This window comes from Dipodomys spectabilis, unplaced genomic scaffold, assembly GCF_019054845.1.
Source record: "Dipodomys spectabilis isolate Male_0828 unplaced genomic scaffold, ASM1905484v1 ptg000043l, whole genome shotgun sequence".
NCBI lineage: Eukaryota > Metazoa > Chordata > Mammalia > Rodentia > Heteromyidae > Dipodomys > Dipodomys spectabilis.
The window spans coordinates 30,073,672-30,093,032 of NW_024870720.1; the positions used below are offsets into that span (position 1 = coordinate 30,073,672).

The 19,361-nt window shown below is 47.5% G+C and overlaps 1 protein-coding gene across 1 annotated transcript; it reads right to left on the reverse strand.

Annotated features, from left to right (window-relative positions):
* Nucleotides 1-124: 124 nt before the first annotated feature.
* Nucleotides 125-17,509, reverse strand: Naaa (N-acylethanolamine acid amidase). The gene is made up of 11 exons (XM_042678369.1): nucleotides 17,248-17,509; nucleotides 16,737-16,901; nucleotides 13,804-13,930; nucleotides 10,707-10,797; nucleotides 8,494-8,570; nucleotides 5,867-6,039; nucleotides 5,045-5,107; nucleotides 4,069-4,135; nucleotides 2,726-2,754; nucleotides 1,192-1,269; nucleotides 125-443 (listed from the first exon to the last, which is right to left on the reverse strand). Exons 1-10 carry the CDS (start codon nucleotides 17,463-17,465, stop codon nucleotides 1,194-1,196), a joined length of 1,086 nt encoding a protein of 361 aa, XP_042534303.1. The 5' UTR covers nucleotides 17,466-17,509; the 3' UTR covers nucleotides 125-443; nucleotides 1,192-1,193.
* Between the last annotated feature and the right edge of the window lie 1,852 nt (nucleotides 17,510-19,361).

A 19,361-nucleotide genomic window follows, 5' to 3' on the forward strand; every position in this document is an offset into this window, starting at 1 on the left:
AACAAAAACAGGAGAGCTGAAACCATAAAATCCACTTTACCAACACTTGTTCCAGGGATCTGCCCTGCTTCACAGTCCAAACCTTCAATGGTAAACCGGCCTGTGTTTTTCAATCACGTAATTCTTTCACTGTGTCTTATTTATTAAAGTACAGTTCTTAAAAAAAAAAGTACAGCTCTCCAGTGATTTCTTTTGTTTGTGTGTGCCAATAGCAGAGCTTGAACTCAGGGTCTGGGCACTCAAAGTTGGACCACTACATTTAAGTCACATCTCCACTTCTGGCTTTTTTGCTGGTTAACTGGAGATAAGAGTCTCTGGGTCTGTCTGCCTGGGCTCGCTTGAAACCATGATCTTCAGATCTCAGATTCCTGAAAAGTTAGGATTACAGGTGTAAGCCACTGGTGGCTCACTCTCTTCAAGGATTTCATTCTTTAAATGTTCATCTGTAAGGAAAGAAAAAATAATGAATTTCACTGAGACTGAGAATTTTAGTATTTTTTTTTTGTGGATCCTGGAGCTTGAACTCAAGGCTTGGGTTGTATTCCTGAGGTTTTTTTTTTTTTTTTTGGTCAGTCGTGGGGCTTGAACTCTGGGCCTGGGCACTGTCCCTCAGCTCTTCAGCTCAAGGCTAGCGCTCTACCACTTGATCCACAGGGTCATTTCTGGTTTTCTGCGGGTTTATTAGAGATAAAGAGTCTCATGGACTTTCCTTCCTGGGCTGGCTTTGAACCTTGATCCTCAGATCTCAGCCTCCTTAGTAGCTATGATTACAGGCATGAGCCACTAATGCCTTGTGATTTTTTTTTTTTAAACATTTCTGAGTGACCAAAACATCAACCCAGGTTTACAAGACAGGGAAGATGGGGCGCTGGCAGTAGGTGCCTCACAAGTGCTAGAGCAGGAAGGGCAAGGTAGTGTGCCTTGCCTGCTTGTCATGCTGAACACTGTCAGACAAGTTCTCCATGAGAACTACTAACACACGCATGCGCGCACGCACACACACACACACACACACACACACATACACACACACACACACACACACACACACACACACACACACACACACACACACACACACACACACACACACACACACACACACACACACACACACACCCCAAACATTTACAAATAAAAAATTGGCAAATCTTTCTCAGCACAGAGGAATTCACTCTTCTGCAGACTTACTTTCAGCTCAGGTTTCTGATCCTGGTCATGTACTTGTCTGGGCTGGCAGCACTCATTACAGTAGTATAAACTGTGTAGCTGAAAATAAGGAGACGAGTTCTTACATTTGCGTCACTTCCCTTGGCATTCCAAAGATGGGGAAAATATCAAACCCTTCTCCTAACACTAAGTATCTAGATTAAGACTAAAAATAGAGGCCCATTCATCTCCAAGTTCTTAAAATATTAAATCAACAGACCAAGGTATTCTTTGCTTTTAGTTTGATAACACATCAGAAGGCCAAGTTGGAACGGAAACTTCTCAGATGCCTCCTGCCTATAATCCTAGCCTAGGAGGATAAAAATCTATGATCGTGGTTCAAAACCAGGCCAGGCACAACAGTGAGACTCTTATCTCCAATTAACAACCAAAAAGCCAGAAGTGGAACAGTGGCTCAAGCCACAGAGCACCAGTCCTGAGTGAAAAAGCTAACGGTCAGCACCCAGGCCCTGAGTGCAAGCCCGAATACTGTGCACAGAAAATACTATGCCATTTATTCTACATTCTGAATAGGTAAGAGACCTAAACATAAGCTTATGTGTACACATGCACTGTCACGTCCTTCTCTAGCTCATGTCTTAGAAGACAGCTGGGTGCATGCTCAATGCATCTGGAGCTGCACTGTCAGAGACAAGGTAAAGGCAGAGGCTCTGGGCCCACTCCTGAATCACAAAGCCGGCTAAAGACAAAATTATGAAGATGGAGCTCATCCAAGGCTAACACAGGCTCCATGAACAGGATCTCAGCTGCTTTGGTCATTCCTTCACTTTTATACATTTTGTCTACTGACAGCCACCATTCAAAACAGTGTGGTATAGCTGGAGGGTGTAATTTTTCATCACAGCACAAGAGGGCAACATAGGACTAATAGTCTTGGAGCTGTTGCTCCAAGGCCTGGAAGTTGGGGAACTATGTTCATTCAGGTGATCTTTCAAAGCTGAGTTCTGACAAGAGTTCATGAATCCATCCTGTGAGGATGTCCATAGCTACCAGACTGAGAGGGCTACCTGCCATGTTCCTCCTGGATTCCTCCATTCCTCTCACCTGGTTTTCTTCATGAATTTCTCACCTGACTGGTGACATACTTACTTATCTGCTTCCTGATCCCCAACATGACAGAAGAGTAATCCCAGGATGCTACTTCATCACTGCTGTATTCACAAAGCTAGTGATCTACATCCTTGAGCCACAGCTCTACTCTGGCTTTCTAGGTAGTTTATTGGAGCTAAGAAACTCACAGATGCCATTGCCTGAGTTAGATTTGAACTTCAATCCTCACACCTCAGCCTCCTGAGTAGCTAAGGTTACAGGTATGAGCCACTGGTGTCTAGTGAAATTTAACATTCCTGAGTGACCAACACATCAAGCCAAGTTTGCAACCCAAAGAAGATGAGGCCCACATCTACTCACAAGAACCCTCAGACTCCTGGGGAAGAGCAGGTGAACTCACTGCTCTGGGTGACAAATGAACAGCTGTCCTTCACATGTCACTTACTTGTTATAAACTGGAACCACTGATAAAACCTGCACAGGGAAAAAAGTCACATGACAAGAAAATTAAAAAGGTAGAAGAAATCCATGTTGGCTATCTATAAGAAAAAATTAACCACTTAATACATATCAGTGTGATAGTTGTAACTGTTTAAATCCTTGCTCTTCTTTTTCTTTTCTTTCTTTTTTTTGTAGGTCATGAGGTTTGAACTCTGAGCTTGGGCATTGTCCCTGCGCTCTACAGCTCAAAGCTAGCCTTCTACTACCTGAGCTACAGCACCACCTCTGGTTTTCTGGTGGTTATTTGGAGATAAGAGTCTCACGAACTTTCCTGCCCTGGCTGGCTTTGAGCCGCAATCCTCAGATCTCAGCCTCCTGAGTAGAGAGGATTACAGGTGTGAGCCACCAGTGCCAGGCTTCTTTTTCTTTTCTATGGACATGAGCCAGGCACCAGTAACTCACACCTGTAATCCCATCTATTCAAGAGGCCTAGATCTGAGGACCAAGGTTTGAGTCAGCCCAGGTCAAAAACAAAAATCCATTAGGTGCTTACTTTCAATTAAGCAACAAATTGCTTAAACTGGAGATGTGGCTCAAATGGCAGAATGCTATTCAGGAACAGAAATGTTAGGCAAGAGGCCCTGAGTTCATACCCTGCTACAGAACAATATAACAAATACAGATACACAGTGCAACTATGTATTTCTTTTTAACATAAAGGAATATATGGGTAAAGTGGAATGCTTTAATCCACAACAAAAAAGGAATTAAAATGCTGCATGGCTTTTAGGTTAAAAAGATACTTTTAACTGGCTAGAACATTTGCTGCCAACTTTTGCTTGATTTCAGGGAATTTTTCTTTTTCTTTTTTTTTTTTGGGTCCGGTTGTGGGGCCTGAACTCTGGGCCTGGGCGCTGTCCCTCAGCTCTTCAGCTCAAGGCTAGTGCTCTACCACTCGAGCCACAGCGCCACTTCCAGCTTTTTTCTTTTTGCTTATGTGGTGCTGAGGAATTGAACCCAGGGCCTCAGGCATGCAAGGCAAGCGCTCTACCACTGAGCCACCTTCCCGGCCCCTTCAGGGAATTTTTCTTGGGCTGGGAAGGTGGCTTAGTGGTAGAGTGCTTGCCTAGCATGCACGAAGTCCTGTTTGATTCCTCAGTACCACATACACAGAAAAAGCCAGAAGTGGCGCTGTGTCTCAAGTAGTAGAGTGCTAATCTTGAGCAAAAGAAGCTCAGGGAAGCACACGGGCCCTGAGTTCAGTTTCCAGGACTGGCAAAAAAACAAGAAAAACAGAGAATTTTTCTTCTAGTATTAAAGACATCAAGCATCCTGAAGGATAGTTACCTGGAAAAGTGCCTCTAGACTGATGTTTGCCTGCCCTGTGGCATTTAGGGCTTTGATAGCAGGTGTTCTGTAAGGACAAAGGTTAAAGGTCACCAGCCACTTCAGGAAACACTGACATTCAAAGGGTATTTTAGTTCCAGTCTCATTATCTCCCTCTTCTCCAAAGAGAACCCGGTGCCCACACAACTGATACTTCAGCTAAGACCCAGCAGGCAGGACTCATCCTGCAGCTGACCCTTGGCCTCACGTGCTCAAAGCAGCAGAACAGTTGCTGCAGGATCAAAAGGTTCTCACCAAAGAGGTGGAGTCAGGAATATAGCTACCTCCTCTTTGGGGACACACTGACTAGAAGAAATTTCAGTTAGAAGGAACAATAAAGCTGGGCATGAACGGCTCATGCCTGTCATCTTATCTACTCAGGAGGCTGAGATATGAGGTGTGAAGCTAAACCCGGAAGAAAAAGTGAGAGAGACTCCATCTCCAATTAATTAGCCCAAAGCAGGGCTGGAGGCATGGCTCAAGTGGTAGTGCACCAGCTGAGTAAAAAAGCTGAGCAAGGCCCTGAGTTCAAGCCTTGGTTCTGGCACATATAAAAGGGAGGAAGGATCATGAAAGTCATAGATTTGTTGTTTTCTTTTTAAAGTCTTATATAAGAGGCAATAAAGCTAACCCTCTGCTTTCATTTACAAGTGGGTGAAAGAAACACAAGAGGTTACACAGTGGGTCACTGATGGGGTAGTTTTGGGATCCAGAGCTCCTGACCCCAAGGACAGAGCCAACCTGGACCCAGCAAGCCAAGAGGCCCTCCACGCTCTCCTCAATGCACCGTACTTATGCTGGTCAAGACACTGGTGAGGAAACCAGGTGCACTTTTCTGGAAGGGGCCAGCATTCCAGGTCTCTCCAGTCCTTATGGGAGAAGGGGACCATTTCCTGACCATGCAAACAGAGCACACAGAAAGCAGACAGTCATTTACCTGCGGTCATCTTTCTTAGGTACTGGCTTCCAGTGGTCATAATTTGTCTCGACTCGGAACCACCTACAACAGAGCACAGATTCTTGTCTTTTTTTTTTTTTTTGTCGATTGTGGGGCTTGAACTCTGGGCTTGGGCGCTGTCCCTGCGCTCTTCAGCTCAAGGCAAGTGCTCTACCGCTTGAGCCACAGCGCCACTTCTAGTTTTCTAGTGGTTTATTGGAGATAAGAGTCTCACAGACTTTCCTGCCCGGGACTGGCTTTGAACTGAGATCCTCAGATCTCAGCCTCTTGAGTAGCTAGGATTACAGGCGTGAGCCACCGGTGCCCAGCTAGCTTCTTGTCTTATTCAAGGCCATTTAGGACATTTCAATAGAAGAAATACTTCTTTATTTTTTATTAGCATCAATTAGCTGCCCAGGGGGTTTCATTTGAACATGACCATCGTGTATACAAATGCATCTTGGTCAGACAAGAAATACTTAAAAACTAAAAAGCACTTCTAGTTTCATCAAATTAAAAAAAAAATTCACCTGGGAGTTGGTGGCTCAGACCTGTAATCCTAGCTACTCAGAAGGCTGAGGTCTGAGGATCACAGTTCAAAATCAGCCTGGGCAGGAAAGTCCATGAGACTCTTATCTCCAATTAACCACCAGAAAGCCAGAAGTGGCGCTAAAAATGGCTCAAGTGGTAGAGCGCTCGCCTTGAGCTGAAGAGCTGAGGGACAGTGCCCAGGCTCAGAGTTCAGGCCCCAGGACCCACCAAAAAAAAAAAAAAAAAAAGTGTTTCATAGAAAAAGACAAGAGCCATACACTGTATACTCACGCTCCATTCAAAGGATCCAGAGGCCAAATGTCTGCTGGGCCCCGTCTGTTTCTGGTGATGACAACGCCTTCCTTGGAGGACATTCCACCCACAATGAAATAGACATCGGCAATGAGGGGGGTCTTGGCCAGTCTGAACACAGCTGCTTCAAAATTCTCCGACTCACTCAGGGTCTGAGCAACAAGACAAATCATCCTTGAGAACGTTATCCATGGAATGGTCCACACTGATAGGTGGACAGCTGGTCCAAGGGCATTCTCCTGGTTTGTTAACCCACAGCTATCACCTCAAACGGCTCTGCTTTTTGCCTATTGTCATCAGGGTGCCTGAATGGAAAGAAACCTCTGCTTCACTGGGAAACCCATAGCAGCAGGAGTTTCTCCCGAAAGGCTAAAGGATCAAGTCCCAGTCCCGGCTCACCAAGCTGTGTGCTGTTGAAGCAGATCACCTTGGCAACATATCAAGGGCTGCCATGCTTCTCTATCCATTTGTTCTTTCCACAGCTCTCCCGTCCCCCTCTTCTTTACTATTAAGGTGACACAGGGATTGAACCTGGGGCATTGCACTTGCTGGGCCAGCACTCTCCCAGTCAAGCCATGCCCCAGTCCCTTTTGCTTTTGACCAGAAAGGGTCTACCTGCCACCAATACCTAGGCTAGTCATGGACCATGATCTTCCAAAAGCTGGAGTTACAAGCATGGGCCCCTGTATGGGAGCTAACTGCATGTGCATCATAAAACCCTGAGTCTCTGTTCCTGGCTCATGGCCAAAATGGTACTTGACACTGGCCTAATAGGCCCACGGCACTTGGCCTCTTTTGTTTTTTCCACTGTAGAAAGCAGGTGGTTGGTCCCCCAGGACACAAGGACACACAGACACACACTCCCATGTCCTGTTAGGCTTGTGCTTACTACAGATTATCATACAATTGCTCTGGCTGCTGGGGTTTTTTTTTTGCCAGAATTTCTGGCAAAACCAGTTCTGTGTGACATACCGGCATAGCAACGGTGGAACCATCCCCTCGCTTACACTCACCATCCCTGCCCCTGCACAGGTGTTTCTTAAATGTCGCCATGGGCTGGGCACTGTTCAGGGCTGGGGCTGCAACACTGAATATGAGTGGCACGGCTTGTGTTCCCCTCACACTTTCAAGAAAGACAGAGAAGTCAACAGGCAGTGGGGACACAGTGCCAGCCCTGGAGGAGAGGTCAAAAAGACCATCTTCTCATAAGAGAAGCGTGGCAAAGGGGCAAAGAGAAGTTACAGCATCAGAGCGGCAGTTGCAGGGGGAGCAGTGGGTGGAGTGGGGCAGGGTTCTGGCTTGATGGGTTCAACTGCTAATGTCTTGGGAGGAAGGAGAGCATGCTACATGAGAGCGGAGCCCCACAGCTGCTCTGACACTCTGCGTGTGGGTGAAGACTTCCAAAGGTGCATGGTGTGGACAGACAGTTAAGGGGTCCACCAAGCACCCAGCTTTACAGGCACTGGTGCCTCACGCCTGTAATCCTAGTTACTCAGGAGGCTAAGATCTGAAGATTGACGTTCAAAGCCAGCCTAGGCAGGGAAGCCCATAAGGCTTTCCCCGCCCCCGCCAATGACCCACCAAAAAGCTGGAGGTGGAGCTGTGGCTCCAATGGTAGGGTGTTAGCTTTGGGCAAACGCGCAGGGACATTACTCAGGCCCCTGAGTTCAAGCTCTAGTACCAACACACACACACACACACACACACACACACACACACATACACACCATCATCATCTCTTATATTAAGCTCTGAGCCAGCTGGTAGTTTATGCCTATAATCCTAGCTACTCAGGAGGCTGAAATCTAAGTGTCTTAGTTTGAAGTCAACCTATGCAAAAAACCCCCACTAGATTCGATCTCTAATGAACTAGTAAAAAGCAGGGTTGGAGGCATGGCTCAAGTTGGTAATGTGCAAGCCGAGCAAGCACGCCAACCAAGGACATGAGGCACTGAGTTCAAACTCTAAAACTAACAAGGAGAATGAATGGATAAATAAATAACAAGTCCAGGTGGGTTTCGTGTGGACCACCCCTTTCCGCTTACAACTGGTCACCCCCACACTCAAGTTGACAGTCACCCCCTTTTCCCTATACTCTCATTCTTCCTTTAATACACTGAGTTACTTCTGCCCAAATCAAAGCCAAGTGTGGCTTACACTAGACTCTTCGCCACTGTGATGTAATGGTACTGATGAAAATCTGCTGTGCATGTGAACTAGTGTTCAGCTATGGTTGTCTTTAGTATTTACATGCTTGTAGCTTATTATTTTCAGAACCTTCTTCCATTAAGAAGTAATGCTGTGGCTGGGAAGGTGGCTCAGTGGTAGAATGCTTGCCTAGCATGTATGAAGCCCTGGATCTGATTCCTCAGTGACACAAACAGAAAAGGCCAGAAATGGCTCAGTGACTCAAATGGTAAAGTGCTATAAGCAAAAGAACTTTAGGGACAGTGCCCAAATCCCGAGCTCAAGTCCCAGCACTGGAAAAAAGTAAAATAAAATAAAAAGGAGGAAGCACCAATACTGTAAACTGACAGCGCCTTGCACCACGTCTGCTGTGGCTTAGAGAAGTTCAGCGAGGAGGGGCCAACAGGGGATCTACTCACGCTGCGGAGAAGCCAGCTGATCGGAGAGTGGCCCAGAAAAAAGGCTGCGATCACATTCTCCCACCACCAGCCTTTATCTGTTGAGATAAAGAAGGAGCCATAAACTTGTTGTCCAAGCACCATTAACATTGTGTGTGTGTGTGTGTGTGTGTGCAAACACCAGTATTGGGACTTGAACCCAGGGCTTCGTGCTCTTACTTGGTCTTTTTGCTCAAGACTGGTGCTCTACCATTTGAGCCACTCCTCCACTCTCATATTTTTGCTAGTTAGAGATAAGAGTCTCACAGGACTTTTCTGCCTGGGCTGGCTTTGACCTTAATCCTCAGCTCTCAGTGTCCTCAGTTGCTAAGGTTATGGGTATGAGCCTCTAGCACCTGACTACCATGAACATTAAAAAAAAAAAAAATTCTCGGCTGGGAAGTTGGCTCAGTGGCAGAGTGCTTGCCTCGCATGCATGAGGTCCTGGGTTCGATTCCTCAGTACCACATAAACCGAAGAAGTCAGAAGTGGTGCTGTGGTTCAACTGGTAGAGTGCTAGCCTTGAGCGAAAGAAGTTCAAGGAGGGCTGGGAAGGTGGCTCAGTGGTAGAGCACTTGCCTTGCATGCATGAGGCCCTGGGTTCGATTCCTCAATGCCACATAAACAGAAAAAAAAAGCCAGAAGTGGCGCTGTGGCTCAAGTGGTAGAACGCTAGCCTTGAGCTGAAGAGCTGAGGGACAGCGCCCAGGCCCAGAGTTCAGGCCCCATGACTGGACCCCTTCTCCCCCCCCCCCCCCAAAAAAAAAAGAAGCTCAGGGATAGTACCTGGGCCTAGAGTTCAAGCCCCAGGACTGGAAAAAAAAAATTCTTCTTAGGAGAGGAATACAAAGACTCAATGCTTATGTGTATCTAACCATATAAAATAATTATTTATCAAGATGAACTCCAGGAAATGGAAATGAAAAAATTCTTTCCCATATTAGAAGCTGATGGAGAAGAAAGGCTGGTTGATGAAGAGTGATTTTTACCAGGATCAGTTTTCAAAGATTAAGCCTGAATTTCATGCCAATCAGAAAAAAACAACATGTATGTATGTGTGAACACATGTATACAATAGATGTTTTTCTAGCATGCAAAAATATGCAGGCTGAACTCTTAGGAGTAAAGCTTGTGCCTAGCAAGCTCAAGGCCCTATGCTTAGTCTCCAGTACTGCAGCAAAAGCGCCCACCATGCTGGGCACTGTGGCTCACACTTGTAATCCTAGCTACTCCAGGAGGCTAAGATCTGGGGATCAAGGTTCAAAGCTAGCCCAAGCAGGTAAGTTCATTAGACTGTTATCTCCAATTAACTACTAAAAAGCTAGGAGTGGAACTGTGGCTCAAGTGGTAGAGTGCTAGCCTCGACAAAAAGAGCTCAGGCACAGCGCCTAGACCTTCAGTTCAAGCCTCAGAACCAGCACACACACAGGTACACATACGTACACATACACGTACACATACACACACGTATGTACGTACGTGTACACACACACACACACACAAAAGCCCTCATCATACCTCCAGTCCCCTCTCCACCTGTAATATCGCTACCCTCTTACTCCATGCTGTAACCAAGCTGACCTTGTTTTGTTTCTGGAATCCACCTATTATATTCTGACAGGAATGGGCTTTGCCAGCCCAGCGCCTGTGGCTCACGCCTGTAATCCTAGCTACTCAGGCGCTGAGATCTGAGGATCACGGTTCAAAGCCAGCCCGGGCAGGAAAAGTTCATGAGACTCTTGTCTCCACTCAGAAAACCAGAAGTGGTGCTGTGGCTCAAGTGGTAGAGCACCAGCCTTGACCTGAAGAGCTCAGGGACAACCCCCAAGCCCAGAGTTCAAGCCCCACGACTGACAGTTAAAAAAAAGACAAAAAAGGAATGGCCTTTCCCAACCTCCGCAGACCTGGCTCAGGGATCCCATGGGTTGGTCCTTCTGTGACCTGTAGGAGTTCACCCCCAGCCTTGCCCTACCTCTGGCGCCCTCCCTCCCGTCTTCCTGTGTGACTCCTTTGCAACTCTTCTCACCACCTCATATGGTCTGGCTGGAATCACTACTGTGGGGCTCCCCCCACTGGACGCAAGCCCCTGTCACGTGCTGGGTATTTTTCTACATACTGTTAGGTGAGTGAACGAAGTCTGTGGCCAGAACTAAACAGGGAGATAGGAACAATGCCGAGGAGTTTGTTGTGATCACCTCGTTCGTCGCCAGAAACTGTAAACTTGTATGGACTCTGCCCAGTCCACAGACCCACGTAGCCAACGAAAGTGGTCCCAGTGAACGCGATCTGAAATCAAGAGAAGGTACTACTATGCTGTTCTGCCAAAATATACATCAAAGTCACCGTTTCCTGGAATACTTTTCAATATTTTTTCCCAATATATATTTTTCAATGTAATAGAATGTATCTCTGAAAGAGTATTCTAGAATAGGGCTCTAAGCCTTGGGGATGCATGGATCCAATTCAGTGGAGTGAAATAGAGTGGGGAAAAGGGGTATCTTTATTTTCACTAATCTCTTCCTGAAATGTAACCACTTCTTTCTTTCCTTCTTTCCATCCTTCCTTCCTCTCTCTCTCTCGATCATGGGGCCTGAACTCTGGGCCTGGGTGCTGTCCCTCAGCTCTTCAGCTCAAGGCTAGCACTCTACCACTTGAGCCACAGCACCACTTCCAGCTTTTTCTGCTTACGTGGTGCTGAGGAATCAAACCCAGGGCCTCATGCATACAAGGCAAACAGTCTACCATGGAGCCACTTTCCCAGCCCTGTAACTGCTTCTTTAATGAATGCACACAGTAACAGTGGCACTGAAGGTATATAGACAGTAAAAGTTACAGGAATTTTCATTCACAACAATGGTACCTGAGCCCAGAGTTCAAGCCCCATGACGGAAGTGGGGGGTGGGGGGGAGGTGGAGCATTGAAATGTCGTGTATTTCAACTTCTTTGATTTCCCTTGTAATCCTTGTATTTTATCTATTATAAAACATTATCCTAAAAGAAACGCCTCATTATGGAAGTTGAAAATAGGGTTTGATTTTAAAACATTTTGCTTTGCTTATAAGATAAACATCACAGGTTTCATAACCTCTGGGAAGTTAGGGAGAACAAGTAGGACTTGTTTATTGTCACCAATAATAATTACATCCAACTTTAAAATATTTAATAAGTCATTTTGCATATCCCAGTGGGAATACCTCCACTTGTTTTTATTTATTTCTCTTTTGTGGTGGTACTGAGGCTTGAACTCAGGGCCATGCATTCTTTTTTTTTTTTTTTGCCGGTCATAAGGCCTGAACTCTGGGCGTGGGCGCTGTCCCTCAGCTCTTCAGCTCAAGGCTAGTGCTACCACTTGAGCCACAGCGCCACTTCCAGCTTTTTCTGCTTATGTGGTGCTGAGGAATTGAATCCAGGGCCTCATGCATGCAATGCAAGCACTCTACCACTGAGCCACCTTCCCAGCCCCAGGGCCCTGCATTCTTGCTGGACATTTTTTTTCTGTTCAAAGCTGGTACTCTATCACTTGAGCCACAGATCCACTTCCGGCTTTTGGGTGGTTAACAGGAGACAAAAGCTCATGGACTTTCCTGCTTGGGCTGTCTTTAAAAGGTAATCTGATCTCAGCCTTCTGAGTAGCCAGGATTACAGGCATGAGCCATTGGTGCCTGGCAACAATTTTTTAATACGTTTTTATTGTAAAAATACTGTAGAGGGGTTACAGTTACATGAGCAAGGTAATGAGTACATTTCCTATTAAGCATTGTTACCTCCTCCTGGAAACAGTTATTTTTGAAGCAAGTCTTATTAAAAATTGCTAATAGTGACAAAGTAAAAGCATTCCATTGAAGCCAGGTGCTGGTGGCTCACACCTATAATCCTAGCTACTCAGGAAGCTGAGATCTGAGGACTGAGGTTCAAAGCCAGCCTGGGCAGGAAAGTCCGTGAGACTCTTTTTTTTTTTTTTTTTGTCATGGGGTTTGAACTCTGGGCTTCGGTGCTGTCCTTGTGCTCTTCAGCTCAAGGCGAGCACTCTACCGCTTGAGCCACAGCACCACTTCCGTGAGACTCTTATCTCCAATTAACCACCAGAAAACCAGAAGTGGCACTGAGGCTCAAGTGGTAGGTGCTTTGAGCTGAAGAGCTCAGGGACAGTGCCCTGGTCTAGAGTTCAAGACCCACTACTGACCAAAAAGAAAAAGTATGCCAGTGAAAAAAGAGAAACTTCCACTTTAAATGTGTCTGTATTGTTTGCACCTTTAGTGAGAAAAGGTTTTTCTTTACAAAAGTTGATGACCATGTATTTAATAATTATTTTCTAGTATCTATTAATGCAATTATCCTTGTTCTTAAAGCTAAAATCTAGCTTTTAGATGCTATTTGCTCTATGGCCGTCATAGGCTTTGTACTGTCTCTCTAGAGGTTTCCACAGCCATCTGACAACAAGCAAATAATAGGCTAGTTTTTTGGTAGTACTGGAATTGGAACTTAGAGCCCTGTTCTCGGCTAGTAAGCCTTCTACCAATTAAACCACACTTGCAATCTTTTTTCCTTTACTTTTAAGATAGATTATTTTGTTTTTTACCCAACCCAACTTCAGATCATGATCCTCCTCCCTACACCTCCTGCATAACTGAGATCGCAGATCTCATAACCAGCGTATTGATTGAGATGAGGTCTTTGTTGGCCTCAAACTGCAATCCTCCTAATCTCTGATTCCTGCTTGCCTGGGATTACAGGCAGGCACCACTAGGCCCAAGACTTTAATTGTACTTTTTAAGATATCCTTCTGAAAACAAAATGACACAAGAATGATATGAGTAAACCATCTTCATACAGTGAAGGCTCAATTTTTAATTTCCTACTATCACACACCTACCCCAGGCTTCATATAGATGACTCCATTTAACCGAAGTAGCCTTTTCAATAAAGTAGTTACTAACTTCTTTGAGGTGCACTGCACAAAACAGGTCTGAATGATTCTGCAGGTTCACAGAAGTAACAGCAGGATTCAAACCCAGGACATCAGACCCTGAGCTGTGTCCCTCGCTCTTGCAATACTGGGCCCTTTCTGATTTCAGACGCAGCCTGAACACAGGGAAGCAGAGGAGGGGGGCGACTCGGCATAGCAGATGGAAGACTGATTTTATGCCCCCCCAATTTTTTTGAGAAACTCTTTTTTTTTTTTTGAGAAACTCTTACAACAATGATACACATAAGTTAGCAGCCCATCCAAACGACTGTACACTTTGCTCAGAAAGTGTTGGATTTCTATATCTTATGTCATACGGACTGTACCTGGCCATTTTTTAAAAACTGCACATCTACTGTCAAGTTGCGCAGAATATTTCCAAAAAGATAGTCAAGATTCCGCCCATGGTAAATGCGGCCTGTGGAGTCCTGAGCCACGATACTGGTGCAGAATCTGAGAAAGGGAAAAAGCCCAACACAGATGAATGAGATGAATACAAGACAGGAAATAAACGTCTCATTTTTCAAACACATGCTCAAAGCGACAGTTTTTCCTTATAATTGATATACATTATAATTCTACTTTAAAGAACTTCTGGTGGCAATACTAAAGTTTGAATTTAGGACCTTCTAAGCACTCCATCAGTTTTTTTTATTTTTGGGGGGGGGGGGGGCGGGGGTTGTCCGGTCATGGGCCTGAACTCTGGGCCTGGGCGCTGTCCCTCTGCTCTTCAGCTCAAGGCTAGCACTCTACCACTTGAGCTACAGCGCCACTTCCGGCTTTTTTCTTTTTGCTTATGTGGTGCTGAGGAATCGAACCCAGGGTCTCAGGCATGCAAGGCAAGTGCTCTACCACTGAGCCACCTTCCCAGCCCCCACTCCATCAGTTTTTGAACCATGCCCTTTTTGTTTCTGTTGACTTTGTGGAGTTGCTCTTGTGTTTTCTTGCCTGGGCCAGGCTGGATAGTGATCTTCCCACTTCTGCCTCTAGAGTAGATGGGATTACAGCTTTGTATCACCACACCCAGTCCTCCAAGTCTATATAATGATTAAGTATTACTTTTTTTTTTTTTTTTTGGTCGGTTGTGGGGCTTGAACTCTGGGCCTGGGTGCTGTCCCTCAGCTCTTCAGCTCAAGGCTAGCACTCTACCACTTGGGCCTATAGCACCACTAAGTATTACTTTTATAGTAAGAAAAAATCCCCACAATGTTACTTCATTTTTGGTTTGTCTAAAAAAGGAAGCTAGGACAAGTTTTAATTCCTTCTAAAGTTTCGGATCCTCAAAAGGTTCATGTCAGGGAGGAGGCTACCAAAATATAGAAGTAACATGCAAAGCTTGCATAATCTCTCTCAAAGGTGCTTTTCGAAAACAGGCAATCACCCCAGTGTTTCACATGACATTGTTTCGAAGCACAAGGGACAGGTAAGACCAGTATACCTAGGGAGAGGCACTGCAGGACCCTGGAGATGAGTCTGCTTTTGGTAGCAGCCTTGGAACTTGCCAGCTACAAAGGGATCAAGTTGCTCCTTCTGAGGCTTGGTTTCCATATCACAAAACAATCATTAGCCTCTACCCCATAGGGCTATGTGTATGAAGGGCCTGGGATCAACTAGCCTCAGCAAAACATGGCTAGAATAACTCAGCCTCAAACATTCACATTCGTATGCCTTGCTTCTGGAAATGAGAAAGCATTTCTTTCTTTTCTTTTCTTTTTAAATTGTGGGTTTGAACTCTGGGTCTGGGCACTGTCCCTGAGCTCGTCAGCTCAAAGTGAGTGCTCTACTGTTTGAGCCACAGCACCATTTCTGGCTTTCTCTGTTTATGTGGTACCGAGAACTCAAACCCAGGGCTTCATGCATGCTAGGCAAGCCCTCTACCACTAGACCACATTCCCAGCCCAAGTACAATGCATCTTAATCAAAAATCATCTTAATCACCCTATCATTCTCTCCCATCTTTCCCAACTGACATTTCTTTCTTTTTTCTGTTTTGTTGTTGGTCATGGGGGTTGAACTCTGGACCTGGGCACTGTCTCTCAGCTTTTCAGCTCAAGGCTGGCGCTCTATTACTTGATCCACAGTGCCACTTCCAGTGTTCTAGTGGTTTATTGGAGATAAGAGTCTCATGGACATTCCTGTCTGGGCTGGCTTTGAACTGTGATCCTCAGATCTCAGCTTCCTGATTACAAGTGTGAGCCACCGGTGCCAGGCCTGTGTCAGACTTCTGTGTCTTTTTTTTTCTTTTTTGGGGGGTCCAGTTGTGGGGCCTGAACTCTGGGCCTGGGCGCTGTCCCTCAGCTCTTCAGCTCAAGGCTAGCGCTCTACCACTTGAGCCACAGCCCCACTTCCGGCTTTTTTCTTTTTGCTTATGTGGTGTTGAGGAATCGAACCCAGGGCCTCAGCATGCAAGGCAAGCGCTCTACCACTGAGCCACCTTCCCAGCCCTGACTTCTGTGTCTTGAAGCATTTCCCTTCTTACCCCTTCTAGGTGTTGGTGGGAAGAGACCAGGGGCAGGACATTTTATTATCCCAATAACTTTCTTCCTCTATCTTTAGGCAAACCAAGGCTAGCCATATCTCTTAAGTTCTTAAAACATAAGGTGAAAGGCAGAGACCAAATCAAACCTCTCTGAATACCAGGCCTGGGTCCAAACACAGACAGGGTCATCAACAGTAAGAAGCCTGGGATCAACCACACCCTGCGTCCCAAGCTGAGTCCCATATTATCTGTGACCTTATTAGATAAGGCAGAGCTCCCTGAAACCACAGCCCAGGCAGAACCCATTGGGAAGAGCAGTAAGTACATTTTGATAAGAGTTTTGTTTGTTTTTGTCGGTCGTGGGGCCTGAACTCTGGGTCTGGGCGCTGTCGCTCAGCTCTTCAGCTCAAGGCCACAGCGCCACTACCGTTTATTTCTGCTAGTGTGGTGCTGAGGAATCGAAGCCAGGGCCTCATGCATGCAAGGCAAGCACCACTGACCCACCTTCTCAGCCCTGGATGAGAGTTTTGAAAGCGACCAGCAAGGATGGGTAGGGTTTAGGAAAAGGTGAAGGAAAAGCTCCATCCATGTTTGAGCGGAGAACTGCTCCCCGCCCCCCCCCCCCCCCTTCCTCCCCTCCGAGAGGCTCTCAATCCCTGGCAGGTCACCAGGCTGTGACAAAGACTGTCATGTCTCCGGGACTCGGTGGCCCCGGGGCGCGTGTTTTCCACCTCCTCCCACGTCACGCCCGGGGGCAGGCGCGGCCGGCCGGCCACTCACGCGGACGACTCGTAGGCCAGGTTGATCAGGAGGCCATCGGCCAGGCTGAGGTTCAGGAAGTTGCACATGCCGCGGATCTCGTCGCCGTAGGGCTGCGGCAGGAAGCGCTCCAGCTCCCCGATCCTTTTCCCGATCAACCGCAGGACCCAGTCCGGAACGCTCTCTCTAGAAACAATCGAGCACACGGCACGGCGCTGTGACATCTGTTCAGTGACAGATGGGCGCACACGTGTCCCCGCAGCCCCGGCGCGGGGGCGCTCAATCCACAGCACCCAAGAGGGAAAAAGGAAAATCAGGGGTGCGGGGGGTGCCCTCCCCAAAAGCAAGGCGTGGGCAGCCCCGGTGACGGCCCCCGGAATGGTTCAGATCGGGCATGCCACGGCCGACACCAAACTTGCAAGCCGAGCCAACCTCGCCGGGTCGCCGGCGCTCCCGGAGGAGTCGGGAGTCCGCGCTTTCCCGGGCCCCGGCCCGGCCTGGCCCGGCGCCCGCGCCCCCGGCCGCCGCTCACCCGATGACTTGTACCACCGCGGTGCGCAAGAAGTCCGGATCGTAGTTCCGCAGCACCGGCAGCCAGCGCACCCCGGGGGCCTCGTCCAGGCTCACGTTGAAAAGCGGCGGCGCCAGGGACGCGGCGGAGGCCGCCAGCCCGGGTTGGGCCAGCAGCAGCAGCAGCGGCAGCATCAGCATCGCCCGCGCTGGGCGCGACCGCAGCCCCGCGTCCTGCATGGCTCCCACCCCGCGCCGCACTTCCACCCCCAAAGCTGCGTGCGCGGCCGGCGCCCGGGGACGCCGCGGAGGAGGAGGCGGAGCGGCACCGGGGGCGGGGCCTGGCTCGGCTCACCCGGCCCGCCCCCGCCCCAGCGCGGACGCCGCGCCCGTCCCCGCGCCCGTCCCCGCCGCCGGGGCGCTGGTCACCGACGTGCCGGCACGGGTGGTGGCAGTGGGGATCCGGATTTGGTAGTAAAATGTCCCGTTTTTTCCTGCCTCATTAGCTTTTCTTCAGTTCTTCGGAGGTTTATCTGGATTTCTGCAAGGGACGGGAAAGACTTTCCTATGCTAACTTTTTGGTTTACAAAATCCTAAAAAGCTGGGCCTTGGAGCAAGGCAGAGAGAGCGGCTCGCCTGGGAACTGTGAGCTGTGACTTCGATCGAAACAGGTGTAAATTAGAACCTGTCTTGGCTGTTTTTGATGGTTAAATCAGAGAGTACTGGCAAAATTACAAAGCACGTGTTACTTTTTTTGGGTCGGTCGTGGGGCCTGAACTCTGGGCCTGGGCGCTGTCCCTCAGCTCTTCAGCTAAAGGCTAGTGCTCTACCACTTGAGCTACAGCGCCACTTCCGGCTTTTTTCTTTTTGCTTATGTGATGCTGAGGAATCGAACTCAGGGCCTCATGCATGCAAGGCAAGCGCTCTACTACTGAGCCACCTTCCCAGCCCTGCACGTGTTACTTTTTAGTCTCTCTCTCTCTCTCTCTCTCTCTCTCTCTCTCTCTCTCTCTCTCTCTCTCTCTCTCTCTCTCTCTCTCTCTCTCTCTCTCTCTCTCTCTCTCTCTCTCTCTCTCTCTCTCTCTCTCTCTCTCTCTCTCTCTCTCTCTCTCTCTCTCCCCCTCCCCCTCCCCTCTCTGGGATTTCCCTGCCCAGGCTGGCTTTTTTGAACCATGATCCTCAGATCTCAGCCTCCTGAGTAGCTAGGATTACAGGTGTGAGCCACCAGCCTCTGGTGATTCTTCTACTTTATGTTAAATCCACATGTCTCAGGCCTGTAAGCATCTGGAATTTAAATATATGAAGGGCAACTGCTGAGTGAGGACCAGCAGTAACGTTCACTGTGATTCCTTGCCAGACATCAATAAAGATCAGTGCCAGTGCCAGTGGTCAAGCATGATCAGCAAGAGCTGTTTTTACAGAGCTTTCCCCAACCCTAGACATGACCTACCCAGAGCAAAGTCCACTGCACACTCTCAAAGGCTAATCAAAGTATTGTGTATAATCCTCTTGGTTCCCACTGGCTGAGACTGCAGCCTTCCTTCCAACTTTCCAGGCTTAACTTGCTCATCTGTGAGGCTAGAGTAACAGCAGTTGCTCCCTGAAGCAAAGTGCATTGACAGATGGGTCAATGCAACAAATAGATTACCTGAGTTCTAAAGGTGTGCTTAGATTAAAAAAAAAAAATCCAGTCAATTTAGGACAATTATGAATGAGCTGAGTGCTGGTGGCTCACACATGTAATCCAGAGGAAGTTTAATGTGAACCGAGCAAAGTCTTCGCACTTCTATCTCCAAGATAATCAGCAAAAAGCTGGGCTGGAAGCCTGGCTGGACTGGTAGAGTGCAGCCCGTGAGCAAGCAAACAACAAGGAGTATGAAGCCGCCTGAGTATAAGGGGTAAAAACAAGATAAAACAGATATATATAATTCAGTGATAAAGCGCTTGGCTAGTGTGCACAAGGTTCTGAGTTTGATTCTAAGCACTGCAAAGAAAAAAGGAATAAAACCTTTCAAAATAGGCTGGGTGTGGTGGTTCCAATCTATAGGTCTAACTACTCAGGAAACTGAAGAGGATCATTTGAACCTAAGAGTTTGAGAACAGCCTGGACAAAAGAGACTCCCATTTCCAAAATAC